The sequence below is a fragment of the Argiope bruennichi genome, chromosome 2 (genome assembly GCF_947563725.1).
Source record: "Argiope bruennichi chromosome 2, qqArgBrue1.1, whole genome shotgun sequence".
In the NCBI taxonomy this organism is placed as follows: Eukaryota; Metazoa; Arthropoda; class Arachnida; order Araneae; family Araneidae; genus Argiope; species Argiope bruennichi.
In genome coordinates this window covers 95,291,310-95,311,649 of record NC_079152.1, presented here as the reverse complement: position 1 = coordinate 95,311,649, position 20,340 = coordinate 95,291,310, and the positions used below count along the sequence as shown (strand labels likewise).

The 20,340-nt window shown below is 27.7% G+C and overlaps 1 protein-coding gene across 3 annotated transcripts in view; it reads left to right on the top strand.

Annotated features, from left to right (window-relative positions):
* The window catches only part of LOC129961992 (calpain-C-like), an 85,993-nt gene that overhangs the window by 6,153 nt on the left and 59,500 nt on the right, over positions 1-20,340 (top strand). Inside the window, exon 1 of one of the 3 annotated variants that reach the window (XM_056075649.1) lies at positions 10,569-10,609. The exons of 1 other annotated variant lie outside the window; for it this stretch is intronic. Coding sequence is in view for 1 of the 2 variants with exons in the window: in XM_056075646.1 (XP_055931621.1) it covers positions 10,710-10,748 (39 nt within the window). In the remaining variant the exon portion in view is untranslated. One more of the 3 variants, XM_056075646.1, reaches the window with a different exon arrangement.

The window sequence follows — 20,340 nt, the reverse complement described above, 5'->3', positions numbered from 1 at the left end:
GTAATAGACACAGATCTGCTAAAATGGTCTAAATGGAAAATGATTATATTTTATGTAACTTGATCCAATAAATACTCTAATATATAACGAATTCTTGATTTTACATAAAGCTTCTGCTGTGGAAATCACGTTTAACAAAATGTTCTTGAAACACTAATATTTTAAATAAAAAATTAATTTCCAATCAACAAAATCAATCACTTAAACTGACTGATTTATAAAAATTTGAATATCACTATTCAAAAAGGAAAAGGATAATTTTAGATTTTTTATCGATCGTTTTAAAGAAAATACGCCAATCAGCGCGCAGGTTTCTCAAGATTAATTGGCCTAAGATTATGAAAATGTTGAGTTCTTCTAAATTTTTAACATTTAAAACTTCATAAATCAGTCTTAGTTAATCGTGGAAAATAGAAACATTCATTCATTTATTTAAAATTTGGTGTATCCAGAATATTTCTCAGAATATGATACCTTACTGCATAAAATTTAGACTTCATAATTTTTGAAATATATTTATAGGCCGGAACAAAATATTATTATTGATTTTATTTCAATCCTTTTGAAAGCAAAACTAAAAACTGAATTTTATGCTGAATCTGAGAAATTTTTGTTGAATTATTCTTTGAGATATTACGCAAATTATGAAAAATATTTTGTAGCTCACATAAGACTTAAATACCGAACGATTCTGTTTGCAGTACTCATATTCAATAATAATAATAATAAAAAAATAACAACAAAAATGATAAATAAAATAAAACGCTTGGTTTCATTAAAAAATATCTTTACATTAATTGCAATTTCATTATTTCCACTTTAAATTAAAGTTGAAGTTTTACCGGAAATGACAACAAATTAGCAAAATATATATAGTAAATTGAACGAAACGATCTAAACAACAGTATAAGTTTGGTAGGACTATCAAAATTTGAAGATTAAAAATGTTTTGTTTGAGAAGCTATTAAGAGACCAGTTACTTAAAATATTTAATTGAAAATTGTAGCGAGCGGTAATACTGGTGAACCGGCTGGTCGCCAAAGGCGGCTAGTAGCAAATAAATTTGACACTCCGCAGAAAACTACGAACTACAGCTGCATTAGTTAATGACGATATGTGTGTTTCAACATGCTATAGATTTACAGAAACAGTGTTATGAAATTAAATGCAATCGTTTTAAATAACGAGTTTATTAGATAGAAAATCGGTTGCTTTTAATAACTGATTACTCTTTAAATGCATCAATTAATTTAAAATTCTTATAATTCTTACTATCTTTTATTGTACCAAAGTAAAGGTGAGATTATAGATTATGCATCTAATGGGAGATCTAAAAGAAATTGAGGAAACACGCACAATTTATTGCGAAATTGCGTTATTGCTTTTTGAGATGTTAAACTGTCCGAAAGTTCTAGTCTCGAGATTCTGATACGAACAGTATAAATATATTTAAATGAAAATATGAGTTTCAGGATTTTTAAATTAAAAGAATTTCCTTAAATTGAAGGCTATATTAATCAATTATATTGGAATCAAAATCAATTAATCATTTGGATATTTATTGGAAAAGTACAGATCTTTCTCAGTTTATTAGTTTAATAATCATTGGATTTTAATTCAATCAGCGAAATTCAGTGAATTTCAGTTCAGAATCAATCAGTTTTGATTGCTTGAAATAGTGTCTTATACCTTTTGTAAACCTACCTTTGCCTTTTTTTTACCTGCTTATTTTATCAATTGATGAAAAAAGAAAGAAATGAAACATAAATTCATAAGCAAAAAAAAAATGACTTAGTATATATATATATATATATATATATATATATATATATATATATATATATATATATATATATATATATATATATATATATAAGTAGAGGGAAAATCTGAAAGAAGACAGCATGAAAGTTCTTTTTACAGCATTAATGATAATGGCGCTGTTAATCCTACTTTTGATTTCACCAATTTATGCAAGTCTTTGAGTCAAGAATTCATGATAAAATTTAAATGTAGTGCCTTTTTTGGTTTAAAGTGACCAGTAGTAAAAAAGTATCACTTGAGGTAGAAATATGAATTAGCTCCTAGAAATTGGGGTAAAGCATTCCTGAATAACTTTCAGAAGAAATTAATCCACATTTATGTCTCCTATGGCGGAACATCTGAGAAACCTCCAGGTCTTTCATAGCAAACAATTTTTTACTAAGGTCCATCTTGTCTAAGTATATTTGAATAATGCTGGTTAAGATCGCTTCCAGAGAACAGTATCTTCAAAGTTCTTTCTCCCTCATGCTTTGAATTCCTTTACCCACATTGTCACTGGTTGAACCCCGCCTTCTCATTAGTATTCTTCGTAGCTCAATTTGGGTCCCGACTCAGAGCCAACAAAGTAAATCGTTTCAAAGAATGTTCCCAGAATTGTTTTAAAATGATACTACCAAAAATTTGTTAAATCTCTTATGTTAGAAGTCTTTTAATTATAGAAAAGACTTCCGAGTTGAAAAATGGACTTTGATCAAGTTAAAATACAACGATAAAAATAATCCCTGTTTGAAAAGCAACAATAATAAAATGCAATTTAGATGATATCCGCATGCAGAATTGCTTTGAGAATTATAATCGGAAAACTCTCGATTGCAGGGCTGCTTGACTCCTGACTACTAATATATGTATATTACATTTTAATTCAGTGTGATATGCTTTATTTTCTCACAAATAAAGCAGAATTCCTCATATACTTATCTTCATTTCAACACTTGATGACTTACTTCCCCGGTCATTGAATTAAACGTAGCCCAGCTAACAGGCAAATAAAGACCATTAACACATGAGCGCATTGTTTCCGTTCTTTGTCCGAGGGGATTACTTTTATCTTTCTCCGTAGGAGTGGTCAGCCGATGAAGGTGTTTAGCTAAGAAAGAAAATAAGAGATCTCCGCATGTTTGCAGACCACGAGCACCCAGACCCTGTCATCACATTCTTTCCTGCAACTGTTAGTTGATGTTGATGAACTATAATCTCAGGATATGGTTGGATGGTTATGATTGACCGCTCACTGCCCTTGGTTCAAAAGCTAGGGAACTGAAGTGGCGTTAGAGGCCACTGACTCCTTCGCGTTTGAAGTAACAAATGAAATCGGTTGTGGACTTCTAAAGATTACGTTAGGGATGATGTATTTATTTTAGGTGGATTTAGTAGGAAATTAATGTCTGTTGGCTGTGTTTGATATTAAATCTTTGGCTCAAACATTATTAAATCGTTAATAGTTTATAGGTTGTTGAATCTCTAGTATTACCAAAAAGATTTAATTGCAAATAAATTATTTTTAATTAATATGTATTTGTTTGATTAATAAATTAAATTTTTTTCTTTATAACTTTATTGAAGTACCATAATAACCCGATAATAAAAGTTTACGAAAATAACTAACAGCCATAAATGATATTATTTAACGTCTCGATAATTTTGTAGTAATATTTTTCTAAATTCTAATATCCTGATTCTATTCTCTTTCTGAATTTAGAGAGAAACTATCTGAAAATATTTATTTTATAAAATAAATTTGTAATTTATTTTTAAAAAAAATATTAGTAATTTTCATTGTTATAAAAAGATTTTACACCATAATAATTTTTTAAGAACCTTTTAATTCACATTTGTTAAGAATAGTAATAAGTATATAACAGAAATTATGAGTAGTGGATTGTAAAATATTTATTTATCTCGACAGAACTTGATGCATATGCTCTGTTAATTGCAAATTTTCAAACTTGTTTTTTTCATTTAAGAAATGTAATTACTTATTAATATGATTTTTTAAATTAAGAAATAATTATGTAATGGAAAATAGATTTGCTCTAATTTTCATCAACGTCTTGAACTCAAGCGAATCAATGAGTAAAAAGTCATTCAACTATCCAAATGAACGAAACCAACCAAATATATAAATTAAGTTTTTAACTCTCTTTTAAGCTTTAAATTTAACGCATCTTCAATAAATATCTTATGTAGTTTTCTTTACTCTTTTGATAAAAAGGAACTTAAGCAAAGGAACAAAATAAAAATATACTTAGTGATTAAAATCCTGAAAAATTATTATAACAAAGGATAAAATACTTTGTTTAAGAAAATGAAGTAAATAAAAAAACATATATTAATGTAAAAGACTTACTTAAAAACTGAGCTTTTAAAGTTAGAATTTATAAGATATAACAGAAAAAATTTAAAAATGTAACCGGTTTTTGATAACGTTTAAATTAAAACTTCATCTAGTAAACCAATATTCAAATATTTTCTCGTAAATATTTAATCAAATGTTTTATATTTTACGATCTTTAAATTTGTCTTAAATTTCACATTTTGAAAAGTTTTTTTTTCCTGAATGACACGTTTTAGAAGTTCAGGAACTATAATTCATTTTTTGCATTTTAATGTAGGAATTGTAATAAAAAAAACTGTATTTGATGAAATATAAAGAAGAACCATGCTGTATCTCAACGTCCATATGCTTCAAGCTATTAACTAAACTCAAACTAACTCGAAGTCATGTCACATCGTGACCGGATTGCCCTTTTATTTTAACTACTTTACTCATGCACGAGAATAAAAACAAAATATGAAGGTTAAGATTTTGGAAACAGGAAATAAGTTTTTAATAATTACTAGTCTTTAATTATCTAAGAGTAATAATAAATGGAGTAGTTAAAAATCGGTAATTGGAGTGTATTATCGTAAAATCAGAAACAATTAAAAGCATTCCAGGTGTTTTATTAGAAATTTCATGTACAAAATATGTCTTATGCAACTTATCTTTTTCTATCTTAATTGCAATGCCTATTATTTTGTAGTTTTAAATAATTTATTTTGATTTTAATCCAAAATAAAGAATGATGAAATGTTATCCTAGAATAGAAAAAAAAAAATGAAATGAAAACGCTAGAAAAAACTGAACTTTTAAAGAGTTACCTTTAAAAGGCCATTTTTGTTCTAGTCATCATATATTAAAACATTTTTGCGATTGAGATTGGCTTAAGAAAAGTGATTCATTTAGCTTGTTAGATAAATTTAATTTGATTAATTAATTAATTTGTTTAATTATTAATTAAGTAATAAATCAAGACACACTATTTTGTGTGCGATAAGGAACAGGAGCATCTAAATTTCTGTCTTATTGAAAAAATTATCAGAACTTATGCCAACCTATATAACGTCATATAGATTGAAGAATTTGGGGGGAAGCATATTTCCCATGGCCTTAGAAAGGGTAAATTTCCAATAACAAAGATATTCTGTTATTTCTTCTATTATTTATTTCTGTTATTTCGTTTTCAGTCTACGTATTTAATCTCAGTATTTACCGCAGAGTACACTTTCTAGCATTGAAACTACGTTTAAGAAATAGTACTTGTAAACCTTCAAACATATAATTTTTAAGCATTAACGAAAATGTTTATAGTTATTATATATGGAGGGAACTTATATAATCTAAAATCTATTATTACAAAGGGAATCATAATCCAAATGAAATGTTCGTCACACTGTTAAGTATTGAAAGCCTTAATGACCAATTATTTTGATATTTCTGTGCACTTAAGAATGTAAAAATATTTAAATTGAAGAAATTAGCACTGCTAATTAGCCGAGGAAAAAGTGATTAACTTTACTAAAATGGATTTAACTAAATCATAAAGCAAATATATAATTAAAAATTTATTATTACAAAATTAAATCATAATTCAAATGAAATGTTCGTCACACTGATATTGGTATTGATAGCTTCCAATAATGATAAAAATAAGCAATAAGCACTGAGATTGGAACCAATATTTTTGATGTTTCTGCGCATTTAGGAATCTAACAATATTTAAATTGAAGAAATTAGCGTTACTAATTAGCTGAAGAAAAATTGTTTCGCTTAATGTTTATATCAAACTAATTTCGACAACTAAAAATTTTTTTTGTTTAATGTTACTTGTGTGGTGACAATTATTCACTAGTATATATATATATTTCAAAATAACCATCATTATAATAAATTATAAATTTAAAATAATAATAATGATTAAATAATAATAGGAAACACATTTTATTTCATAATTTTGGTGTAAATGAAATATACTCTTATAATTCAATTTTTGGTGTTTTTTTAGCTATACTCAGAACTGTCTTAGAATTAAATAAGAAATAGATTCCTATAATTCAAGTTTAATTTAAATGAACTGAAAACAACCGAAATAAATTCTGTTAACGAATCTCTATTTCCTTTTTCAAAGATCCGCCATTAAAATATTCCCTTGTCAAACAAAAGAAACATAACTCTAGATTAAATCAAATAGGAAACAAAGCCGTAACCCTTCTACAAATACGATCGTGTGCGAAAGCGATTAGATGTTATTTATTCGGTGAGATATTTTTTTATTGGAACAAAAGGGTTTCACTTCAACCTTACTTGAAACGCTCTATTAAAGAAGTCAAAGTGCTTGATCGGAAAATTACCCGCAGTCTGTACTCCGATTGTCTATGGATCTATCATTATACTTTGGTGAGTGAGAAATAGAATCGATGTCTTGGAATTACTTACAGATGAAGCGAAGATGAACTCCGTTGTTTTCTTTTTGCTTCGCTTGAACACCTAAAATAAGACGATACGCATGGATTTACTTTATGGAGGTGGCCGATACGTTCTGTTAAACACGAGCAACGTGATGAGCTCTGAAAACGTGAAAAGATTTAACGCATACGAAATAATTTGTTAATTGTGTTATTATAATGAATTCGATGCAGTATTAAATTCTTCAGATATTTGAATTTTATTCTATGTTAAGTTGTTGTTTTATATAGAGACCTTTATCAGTGGTTTAACTCATTTGTTTTGTAGATTGCCATAGTCGAATTTTAAATAATAATAATAATATTTTTTTTTCTTTTTTTAGAAACCCGTGGTAAGTTTTAAATCTTTTATTTCGAAATACAGTACACTCTCGACTATCCGGCTTCCGTACTAACCGGCCTAGTTTTCTTTCATCGTAATTAAATGAGGAAGGCAAGGCGTCTGTTAAGTAATTTATTAAAGATTTTTTCAAAATCTAAAGACTAAGTTTTGACTCTTATCTTTGGGTTATCTTTTCATATCTGGGTAATAATTTATTAACGAAAGCTAAAATCATTTTCTTAAGACTTAGGCCTACGACTGAAATTAATGTTTTGTTTATGTTTCCTGCATTTAAGTTGGACATTACAGAATTTATGTTAAAATGTGAACAGTTTATATCCTTTCATTTACTTTTTCTGTAATAAATTCTTGAAACGTGCAGTGCAGTATATAAACATACATAAACTACCAGTACCGAGCCTTTTATTTTAACTCGACACGTTACCGGCAACTGCTTCTATGATTCACCGAGCCATGGCTGCATTCATATTGAGATAAATGAAGGCCTTAGTACTCAATAAAAAGTGAGAAAATATGTATTACAACAGGGAGTTTTGGATAAAATCTTTGTCTTCTGGTATTAGTAGGCAAATAAATGAATTCATAGAACTCCGGCCTATTTGGCTTTTTTGTTATCCGGCCATTCCTTCCACCACATTAGGCCAGATATTCGAGAGTGTACTGTATATCGAATATCAATTTTTAATGGCAATTTCATTTCTTATGAAAATTATAATAGCTTCGAAAGGTATTGCGCTAAATTTCATATGAATTGTACTTTAGTGCAGAATCCGGAAACCGGTATATTCGAAAAATATTTTTTTATCAGCTTTTCTAGATCTGAGTCTTGGTAAATTCGTTTTGCAATGTGATAAATTTGTTATAAATAAATATTTTAAAAAATGAGATATGTGTATTTGGATAATTTAATGTAATTCAATGTTTTTGAATGAAAGAGAATGTCTGTTTTTTTAAAAAACAGTATTATATTGTATAATTTGAAGAGAAGTTATTAAAATTTAATCATTTTTACTTGTTTAAGGGGAATAACTCAACTAAAAATAATGATACATAATATCTTTATTGCTTATTTTTATTTTAAAACATTTCATTTCGAAAGTTTATATAAAATTAGTTAACATTAAATATTTTAGAATATGGTTTTAAATTAAAAAAAAATAATTTACTCTTTATTTTTTGGTATGTATAAAGAGCAAAGATTTCAACTGTATTTCTTCTTGTATTCACTCAATTAAGTCTCAGTTTTTCCTATTTAGACTGGAGATCAGGATTTTGAAACTGAGAAATTTCTTCGTTAATTTCGAGTGAAATTGTTTGAAACGCGATTCTATGGAATTTGGCAAAAGTCAGAAGCTAACTAAAATAGCTCTACTTTTATAAAATTAGGAAAATCATTAATAATACCTTTTGTATAGAAAAAAAAATCAAAAAGCAAACACGTAGATAGATGTAGACACGTAGATAAACACGCAATCTTGATAAAAACATGAACATAACACAGAAAAGTGAATTAAAAGCCTCCGTGAAGATAAAAGTATAGTTAGAGGTCAAATTTTGAAAAAACATTTCAATTCTATATAACAAAGTGAATTAAAAGCCTCCGTGAAGATAAAAGTATAGTTAGAGGTCAAATTTTGAAAAAGCATTTCAACTCTATATAACAACCGTCACTCAGAAGTGAATGAAAAATACAACTTCCATTTATTTATTACTTGAACCAAGATTCTGAAATTTTGATAAGATACCAGAAATTCGTAATTGCGCTCCTATTTTTGATAAAAGTGTATATTGTAGAAAGTTGACTTAACCTCAAGCTTCATGGGTGCTATCAAATGTTGCAAAATCTGGATTCCTTTTTTTTACGTACATAATTTCAAAACATTTTTCTCCATATAAAGTATTGGATGGCACCCTGTCTGCTGGAGTAAGTAATCAGTAAAAAGTTTTAATTGCCTGAAAAATGTGTATAGCTAATAAATGTCAATGCCTTCATCAAAAATAATTGAAATGCAAATTATCAAATAAAAATAATTATAAATAATAAAATTTAAAAATGATGATAGAAATAGAATAATATATATTCATAGAAATCTTTCAAGTATTTGCTTTTCCTTACTTTAGTTAGATTTTCATGAAGTATGTTTACGGTGGGAAATTTGATTCATAATAGATGATTCTTTTTTTATTTTCCAGCATTCTAGTACATAAAATCAAGTTATCACAATATGGCTTATTTACAGCATTTTCCTTTGTAAGTTTCGTTAAATAAAGTTTAGGTTTTGAAGAGGGCTTAGGTTTTGAATTAAAAGGTGAAAAGAACTAAAATTATCTGAAACTTTCAAGAGCGCTTCTGAACATATTTTTCAGAAGTACATAATTAAACAAATCTTTACGAATTAAAAAAAAAAGACTTTTTACTTCCACTATAAAATTGACGAACTTCGATTGAATTTTTTTTTCGGTATTGACCTATTCATAGCTTTAAGTCATTGCGATTTATGTTCCATTTGAAACAACGCGAGGGTTGTTTGAAAATGTGCCTAGTAATTTTGAATCGTATTCAGGTGCCGAAGAGGATAACTGAGCTTGTAGCTCTCTTCAAACTTTCGTGCCTCATCAGCCAAAGGATATTCAACCACTCATCAGATGTAACATGCGCCGAATCCAAATACGGAATCGGATTTCGAACCTGCAATCCACCGATACCAAAATCGAGTCTTTAATACTAGGCCATCATAGCTCAAAAATTGGACTCGAATCAGCAATAAAGAATTTACACTTTATTCAACAAAGCCGCTTCACGTGACATCTGAATCCATGTAAAACACAACTGCCCTGGTCTTTTAATGTAACTGCAATACTGCTAAGCTGAGGTGTTATATCACTTTTTCCCAGTGACATGGGTAATGGATTCAAAAATTGAATCGCACGACGCATTTGAAGTGTATCATATGAAAATTAAATAATTCCCTTTGTTGAAAATATTCCGATTTCTTACTAACAGGACAAAAAAGTCGATGAATTTACGGTTTAAAAATCGGGTCATAATAAGAATCGCTTCTCAAAAATACATGCTTACATCTAAATATATATCGCCTTTTATTAAATGACAAATTTTATTTACAAATAATAAAACAGTCATATTTAGAGCATCTCTATGACAAGAAAGACAATGCTTTTATGTTTATCAATCATGAATAAAGAATTTTTGCCTAAACGAAATGAATACAGAATTCAAGAATTTTCTTTATAACAGTAAACATCATTTTTTATGGTTTGATGAAAGCAGCAAAAGAATATTAGTGTTCTATACCGTTGAGTCCTTGCCGTTTAGAATGCTATTTCACTGCTTATGTTTTCATACAATAGTTGACAAAACTCTCTAGGCGTCGGAGCGTTGATATGACATAACAAAACCCATCTTTTACAAAATTCCACGGCCACCTGACGACGAAGGCCGAACGCCCAGATATTCACATCTGAAAAGACTAGGTTTAAGCGCCGTGTTTTGAATTTTGTTTGTTTCTTTCTTATGATGCCTAGTTGGTTACACGTATAAAGGATGTTACGAGATACGCAAGCGTGGGCTTGGCATAGAACACCCACCGTTCGGCTGAGGAATCCAGAAATGATTATTGGCATCATAAACCTCGTTAGGTAAGCTGCACGAAAGTCTTCGGAATTTCGACATGCATAATTAGCGGTAAAAATAAGTCGGTTTTGCGCTTGAGTCAATCGGCATTTTGCGCTTTCGATCATGGGAGACACCGTGTACTTAGCTGTTACTGATGCATGGGTAAGTAATGATAAAAGCAAATACAAAAAGATACGTCGATTGTAGAGATGAAATAATATATTTGAGATGTAAACACACGGAAGATGATATGTGTAATTGCAACGTTTATGTTCCAATATTTATATTGAGGGATTCTTTAAACTACTTCTGTAGAAATATGTGAGTTTCTTATATATAATTAACAAACGCAATTTTTAATAATTTTTTACTAATTTTATTAGGATATAATAACGATTTTTTTTAGTTTTAAACATATTAATATTAAACAGATATAATTAATATAAAACAGATATAATGGCATGTGCTGTATAATGTGCTTATAATTTTTTTTTGTTTATCTAATGTCGATAAAGCTGTTATTACTTATATTTCAGAAATGAATTTTTTAAAAATATTTTTTAATTGTGTCACTTAATTCCTATGATTTCGTTTTGTATTCATAATGATCTTAATCTACAAAAAGGATGCGACATTTTGTATTTATGATGTTCTTAATCTACAAAAAGAATGCGACATTTTGTATTTATAATGTTCTTAATCCACAAAAAGAATACGACATTGATTCGATTTTAATTTAAACTGATAAACATATATAAATATATTTTCGTAATTTCTCTGATATTTATTAAACTATAATGAGCTACTCTGTTTCTACATATATGAGATAATATATGTGTATGAATTATATGATAGCAGAAATAACTAAATAGTTATATTTTACATTTAATTTTTTTGTTTTATTCTTGGTAAATGAATTTTCATTATTATATACGATTTGATTAAATAGCTATTAATTTCAAATTAATGACATTTTTTCAAAATAATGTCATTATTTTTGAATAAATTCGCATTTTAATAGTGTTCATTTTTTAATAATATCATTTTACTTTTAATGATGTCATTTATTCTTTTAATAATGCCATTTTATGTCCTTTTTTGAATATGTCAAGAAAATGTCAATGATTTATAAATAATACTATATAGTATAATTTACAAATGAGATCTATATAAATGTTTCTGTTGTGCGGTTCTATCCCCCCCCTCCAAAAAACAGGCCACTTTCTACCTTAAGCAAAGGAGTATGATTTGATTTGTTTTCTTTTTAATGCTCTAAATTTAAATTTTAATTAACTATTATTGATAAAAGAAAACGAATTCAAAGCGCAAATGAACTGATTGACAAAATTTTGAAAGGCTTTCAGTAAGATGGAGAAATTATTTGTTTCAAAAACTCAACGTGGTTTCATGAATTGTGTTTCCGAAGAAGTACTCAGAACATTAATATGAGATTGTTGAATATGTAGTTTACTTTTCGATCTGTATTAATAGAATTTTTTTTAAAATACTCCTCAATTGACTTAGGGAATTCTCAGGGACATCAATGCTTCGATTATTGACATAAATACATTCTTTTTGATCATAAAATTCTATGTTTATTATTCTTTTTTCCACATTTTTTTCTTAGTTACATTTGCCTGTTGAATTTGTCTTCATAAATTTTTTTCAGAGTCAGCAAATTTTATGCTGTGTTGATTAAGATGAAAGGATCATAAGGAAATCAATTTAGAATTTTTATTAATGCATAAAAACGTCTTTCTTTTGATAATATCACGAATTTATTTCAAAACTATGCCAACGCGAATCATGCCATAAAACAAATTTTTTTAATAAATTAAATAATTTATTAGTCTTATTTGATAGTTGAATTTGTTTTTTGAATATTTCAAAATCAAGGAAAAGACATTTTTCAAGACCAAATAATTTTATTCTGTATTGATTTAAATTAACATTAGAAGAAATTAAATTGAGTTGAACGTTATTTTTAATAATATCTATTTTAGGGAACATAGTTACACCCCTGTGTTCACTCATTTCGTCAAAGTAGCGCAATTTTCAATTATCATTGAGACGCTTGCATGGCAAATCTGGGAGGATTATTATGCAAACCCTGCTAAGTGGAGATTAATCTAGTGATACTATAAACAGTTATAAAGATATTATATGAAATAATGTTTTATATTTTATTTATATTTGGAGTTTTAAAAATAAATTGCTCAGCTTTTTGCAAGATAAAATTAATAAATTTGCTGCACCTTTTCTATTTTTTTTTCATACAGTCAGTTAATAAATGCTTTTAAATATTAAATATTCCAATTTCTATTCAGGGATTACAAATATATTTTAAAATTTTATAATATGAATAACGAGAAAACATTATGCACTATTTTTTAAAATTAACAGTTCTTACAAAAATCGGTATAAAATTTATTTTTTCTAGAGAAATTTTCTTAGATTATCTTTAGTTATAAGATACAAAACTTTGATTATTCATTTAAGATGCTAATTTATTTGAAACTTTCGATTTTATATTTCCGTTAATGTACGAATTTATTAAAAATCTGGCTTAAAAGTACATCATTATGAATTTTTTTTTAAACATAGGCTTTTTATAATATTCTACACAGAATTCAAAGAAGAATATTTAAATTTCCCTTTCTAATCGCTATGAATTATAATGAGGAATCTTACATAAATTTAAAAGCTATTTTTTGAAGTCAAAGTCATAATTTAAATATATTTTCCTCGTATGCTACTTTTTAAATAATGAAACACATTTTTGAAGTAGAATGAAAATTTTTAAATATGCCTCATTAGAAAAGTATACAACAAAATACGCTTCAAGAAATTTTTCAGAACATTTTGGTGCATAATGGACATGTTTATTCTTCGTAGGAATGGAATACTATGGAAATTCATTCAGAAATGATAGGAAACATCAGAAAAACAACATAAATACTGGGGCAAAAATATTCTAGTAATTGTATTAAGAGTGTTGTTTGTTCACATTAACTTGAAAATACTGGAATCGTGTTTTGAAATAATATACTTTTTTTTAGTTAAATTAATTTTCTCTATTCCTAATTTTTTATCGCTTTTTTTACTTTCTATTTATATAAAGATTTCGCTACAGGATAGTGGATTTTCTTTGAAATTAATCTGCCTTTTCAACAAATGGTGTTACATTTCTGATAACTTATAAGAAGAGATGAACTTTTTTTTAATTACTTAGTACTGTGATTTCTTTTATTATTTAAAATTTAATAATCAAGGAGATATCGAAGCAATCATTTGTCCATCTGTATTTTAAAATAATAACTGATTATTTGAGCAGCTGCTTTTTTTTAAAGAATCAGAACATTTATTTCTTAATGGCTGATTATTTGAGCAGCTGATTTTTCTAAAATAATCAGAACCTTATATGTTTTATTTTATTTCTTAATGACTGATTGTTTGAGCGGCTGATTTTTTTAAGTAATCAGAACATTGAATATTTTATTTCATATAATGAGGTTTTTCTTGACTTTTTGTCAATATCTTATCATATAGTTAGAAATGGAAAAAAGCTCCAACTCTGCCAGATATATGGTGCATCCTCGTAAATTTTCACCAACTGTTCGATTCGAAATATACAGAATTATTAATTCTATGAATCTCTATTATATCAAAATTTTTTAGAATAATTATTTATCTTAAAAAAATCTCCAAAAGAAAATAGAACACAGGAAACAAAACATTATTCCAAAGATGTGCCAAAGCGTATTAGATTTTTTTTATTATATCAAAAAAAATATAACATTTATTTTATAATTTAGGAATTCACTTGATTTTTTTTATCTAAGATTTTAAAACTTTATTTAATTTCTTTGTACTTTCAAATTTCTTTACTTCATTTTATTTTTCGATTGATAATAAAAATTCAAATGATTAAATAAAATGAAGTCAAGAGCTTCCAAGTTTGTTTGTTTTTTACTATCGGATTTTGTTACTTTTTGCATAAAGTAATGACACTCATTAATTTTTTTAAAAAATATATATAATTTGATCATATAATAGTCTTAGCTTTGTTATAGTTATAGCTTGTTATAGTTTTGCATTTCATTTTCAAGTTGACTACTCTCTTAGTCTTCTTTTAATTACATATTTTAATTCAGAATGAGACACAAATTTTCTACAGTTTTTCAATTTTAACTACAATTTCATGCTTTGATAATGTAATTAATTTCATATATCATCTTGAGGCCAGGTAAACGAGCTTGGGTTTTGCTGCAGTGAATTAATTCAGCAATCTCACAAAATAATGAATTTTTTCAAAATTGTACATCACGGAAATTTTTATTTGAGAATTTTATGAAACTAACGTAATGAGCTGATTATGAATCGGAATTATTTGTTTTCAACGTCTGCGCGCCGCCTTAATAATCAAGTTTTCAAGTTAGCGTTGAACATGGTTTTAGAACTCAGACCCGTGAAGGATTGTAATCTGTTTCAGATGAGATCCTTTGTTCATACACAATTAACTCAGCTTTAAAATTCCTTTTCTACTTCTTTTAAAATGATCTCATATTTCATTTGCGAAATCTTGCTAACTCGTTTTCTCACGCAATTTTTATATTTTTTTTTTTGTCGAAATAATAGATGGCATCTTCTCCGAATCTGCAGTTAAGAGCTTTTAGTTATCTTTTAAGATGTTAATCTGAGAAAATGTGGCTTTTATTAGAGGTTGTTTAAACTGAAACAGATTTTAAAGTAGTTGAAAATTTCATACATACAAACAATTTCCAATCACTGTTATCTTTTCCCTGTGCACAAATAGAAAAGGTTATTTAATATAAAGTTATAATTACTTTTAATTAAGGCTCCATCTTTATTTTGCTATTAACTAAGATAAGAGTAAAGCATTTAAAAAAAAAAATTCATTTTCAACAAAAGTGTACATCTTTTTGAAATGAAAATAAAGATTCTTATTGAAATAAATAAGCAGAATTGATAATTATATATAGTAAGAAAATCAATCATATTTTTTGCTTTATTTGGAGAATTATTTAAGAAGTTGTTGAATTAGAGCAATTTATTCCTGAAAAGAAAGTTATTCAACTAATTATGATCATAAAAAATTAAATAAATAAAATTGTTATTCAACATCGCAAGGATTTAAAACCATATGAAAATGCAATAAAAAATACATACCGGACAATTTTCTATTTTGTTTTAGAAAAATCACCAGGAAAAGAAAATTAAATAAGTTAGAAACACAAAATTTACAGAAAAAAAATATAATCCTTCTAAATTTAACCGTCAACTTTAATCATCTTATCAAAATTTGATTTTTAATTTTCAATCATATTATTTCCACTTTTTTATTTTGAGTTTAAATTTCCTTAAAAGTGCATTTAATTTGATATGTAAGTGAATATCAGGTTTCCTAAAGACATTTGATGAACAGAATATACATTGTTTTTGTAATCTTTTGTTAATTTTTTCATAAAGGAAAAAGAATGTTCTTTTAGAAAAAATTGGGGAATTTTTTTTATCGTCTGCAAATGATTTCAAATAGTCAATATAACAATTGTATTCTTTTCATCTGATTATAATATAACGTTTTTTTTTCAAAAATATTATTCATTGCATTATTCATAGTTAATTTTTATTTCTTTCCAGAAACAACAAAAAAAAGTTTAGAAAATAGTGTAAGCAACAAGTCATATTTTTAAATGACAATGCGGCAGATATGTCAAGGAATGTGTTTAATGAGTTATAACAAAAATTATTTATACAAACGTTCAAACACATACATAAAATTAGGAAGGAAGTGTAGTAAATAAAAAAAAAATCTTGAACTACTTTCTTATTGACGTAAATCGGTGGCGTAACGTAGTGGGTGGGAAAATTCCAAATAAATAATAATATCTTGTAATCTGAATTAAAACTTTGAATCCTTTCTTATCATATTTTCCTCACACCTACAATTCGGAACAATTAAAATGAACACGAATCTTTCTATTATTTAATTTGCGATGGAACAGGGGAATCCCCTTTCTTTACATGATTGTAGTCATCTCACTCACTCTAGTGATAGGCAACACTGTCTAAATGTTTGATAATATAAAATTCCTTGCGAAACAAAATTTGGCCTTATGTGGTCACAGAGAAAATGGCACAAGTACTAACAGAGGCAATTTTTTAGAATTGGTGCATTTAATCACTAAGTACGCTCCTGCATTTCATAAAATCTTGAACGATCTTAAATGGGTAGCAAAATTACGAATATTTATAAGTCACAAGAAATTCTAAACGAATTTTTTGTAACTTTGGGAGATAAAGTTCGCCAACTTATTATAAGACAAGCCAAAAAAAAAAAAAAAAAAAGGCCCTATATTATTTGATTATATTTGATAGCACTCTGAATGTTTCTTATGAAGGCCAAACAAGCCAAGTATTAAGACACGTTGTGATTGTAAAACAGGAAGTACAATAGTGGAATATTTTTTATAGATTTCACTGAAACAAAAAGTACTACCACTTAATAATAATACAATTAAAGGAATTTCAAAATGGTTTTGAGGAAGCGTGAAACTGATAATTTCTATATAACGAACTTTAGAGGCCAAGTGTATGATAACGTAGCTGTTATGGCTAGAAGATATTCAAAAGTTCAGCAAAGAATGAAAGAAACATACCGGGCCGCGGTGGCCTGGTGGTAAGTTCTCGGCTTCGGAACCGTAGGTTCGTGACCCGATTCCACTGAAGAACCGTCGTGTAAGGGGGTCTGTTGCACATTAAATCCGTCATGACAAAACGTCCTCCCGCTGATGTGGTGTGGTGTGGAGAGGGGGGTGCCAGCTCAGGTGTCCTCCTCGTCATCTGACCGTGGTTCAAAATTACAAGGTCCGTCACAAAATAGCCCTAGTGTTGCTTCAAACGGGACGTTAATGTAACTAAACCAGACGAAAGAAACAGACCCCAAAATTTAATTCTTACGTTGCTGAAACCATTAATTAAACTTGATTTGTTTACTTAAGTCTCAGTTGAGGCGGTTTCAGTAACTGTTTTGGGTACATTAGAATATTACTATTATTTTTTTCCATGTCTACATATTGAGGTAAATCTTGAAAGCAGCTACAGGCAAATATTTTAAAAGGTTTAGGATATACGGTGAATCGCAAGACACTATGCCATAAAATGACACGGCGTCATTACAAAGACAATCTGGTCATTCGTGAAAAACTGGCAGATGATAGTTTAAACGCAAAAACAGTCGCAGGAGCTTTGCTCGCTACGATGAAGGCATTTCCCTATATTTGTTCCTTGGATTTTTGACAACCAGTGTCACATGAAGTGTACGATGATTAAAAATGTTTATAGACAAAGAGACTTGGTATGAAACTATACTCTCAGAAAATGAGTGCTTTGTAGATGGCACTGATAGAAAAAGAGAGGAATTGGAAAACAGCAAATCGTTATGCAAAAAATATGCATGAAGACCTTGGCATTTTCGTGGTCCATTAAATATGGGAAGAATCTGTAAAAGATATAAATTTATATTAAAAATATTATTAATAAGAAAAAAAAGGCAACATTTTAGATTGTGATTGGTTAGCAATTAGGTTAAATTGTCAAAGTATATCTAAATTTTATGAATTTTAGGGGCACTTTAAAAAGGGCAATAAATTTGGCTTAACCCTCACTACGCCACTGAAGTAAGTATTTTTAAGTCTCGTTTTGGCTGTAAAATGAGTTTGCCGTTTTTCAAAATAGCTGAGATCTGTGAAAGATAGCCAGGTTCTGTTTTTTATTGTTTATTTATCCAATTAAAGTATAAAGCAGAGCTTTATATGATACGAATGGAGTCAATTCGTGCAACGATATGAACTCCAGCGGTCTATAATTGATACATAATAGGTGGAACTACTATGTTACGAGAACCTGCTCTTTGTTTTCCTGGTTTCAATAAATTAAATTGTATCGACGGGTTTGATCTAAATTACATGGAAATTTATTGGCTCTGTTAGGTATTTTATGGGAATCAGTAGAAAGTACCGTAAATGATTTTTAAGTACAAATTTATGAGAAAACTTTAAAAATGGTATTACAAATATTCTAATTGAAAAATATACTGCAAAATTTTAATATTTTTTATTATATTTATAGTTTGATGTTTTAAAATTTTGCCGACAAGTTCATTGCGTTTTCTGATATGACGAATTGTAAATGAGGTAGACTATTACAGCTGTAACCTTTAGTAATCAAAAAATCTCCTTTCTCTTTAAATAAATATTTGTAATACGCAGTGTAAATAGCAGTATTAGATTTTATTAAAGATAAGGATTATTTGATAAAACTTATCAATTAAAAACCATGAACCTTCGAGAAGTGAATGATTTTCTCGGTAAAAAAATCGATATCATTAGTTCTCTTTCCAAATACAGATTAAATTGATATTCGAAATGGATGATGCAAATATATTTACAACAAAAAATAAATAAATGTACGAATGAATAAACGTCTTATGAGTTGAATTCGATAAGACTGCAGAGAAAGAATTCCCTAATCAAGACTTTAGTATTAAGCCATCCAAACTCTGTGAAATTTGTTATGGCTGAGTGCACTTCTGAGAAATAGAATTTTTCTTGCCCTTTAATTATAACAGTCGAATTTCCATATATCGAACTTGAAGATTCATGGAAAACATTTGATATATAGAAATTTCAATAAGCAGAAATACATGTTGCAAACTTTTCATTATTTTCTTACTTCAAGCAGATTTGCGCTGCTAAATTTTTAGCATTAAAAAAAGAGTTAAACTAAGTACTAAAAAAAAGTATTAAAATTGTAGAAATGTGTACGCTATTTGCAAATTTGCTATTTTGTATACACGAAACATAATTAAGTTTTCACTTATTAATAAATACGCTTTTTTTATAATAATATTGATGTCATTCAAAGAGATATAAATCTCTTCAGGAGCGTTTCAGGAAGTTTTAAAACATCGAACAGTTTCGATGCTTTTATTACTTGTTTTGTAAATGGTTTCTCAGCTACTTCTTATCATATATGTCCTGATCAATGGGAAAATTAGTCCCAATTAAGTTCTGATCAATGTGTAAAAAGATATAGAATTCGGCATCGTTATTTAGTTGTTGTAATAAAACAAATTGTTCCTATATTTCTATTTTGGATTTTCGACATCTAATTACCTTTCATATTCTGTTTTTTCTTGGTTTTTTTTGAGAAATTTCTACTACAAAGCCTTATATTTTTGTTAAAGAATATTTAACAAAATATTTTTTTCTTGTAGAAAATAAAACAGCAGTCTCTCACGTTTTAGCTAATGTGCTTATATATATGCTTATATATGTGCCTATATATATTATTTATGATATTCTGATTTTTTTTTGTAAATTAGTCAAATTTGTTTTGCAAATTCGTCAATTTTATGTTAGATAACATTTTGTGAATTTGTTTTTGATGACAAACTTTTATATTTTAATTATATTTTTAATAGGTAAATAGGCTTAATAATTAAGAAGAAAGAAAACCAGCGATAGTAGTAAATTTTCATGCAATTGAAATAGGACACATGGATTAGAAAAAAAGAAGCATTCCATAAAAAGAAGCATTTTTGTGTTTGATCAACCGTTTATCAAAGTTAATTACCCTCTTTTGCAAATTTTTTCTTCCGGTCATCCATTACTTTTTTGTGTTTGATAAAAAATCATGGTCGTGGATTAAAAAAATCGTTGATTTTCGTAGT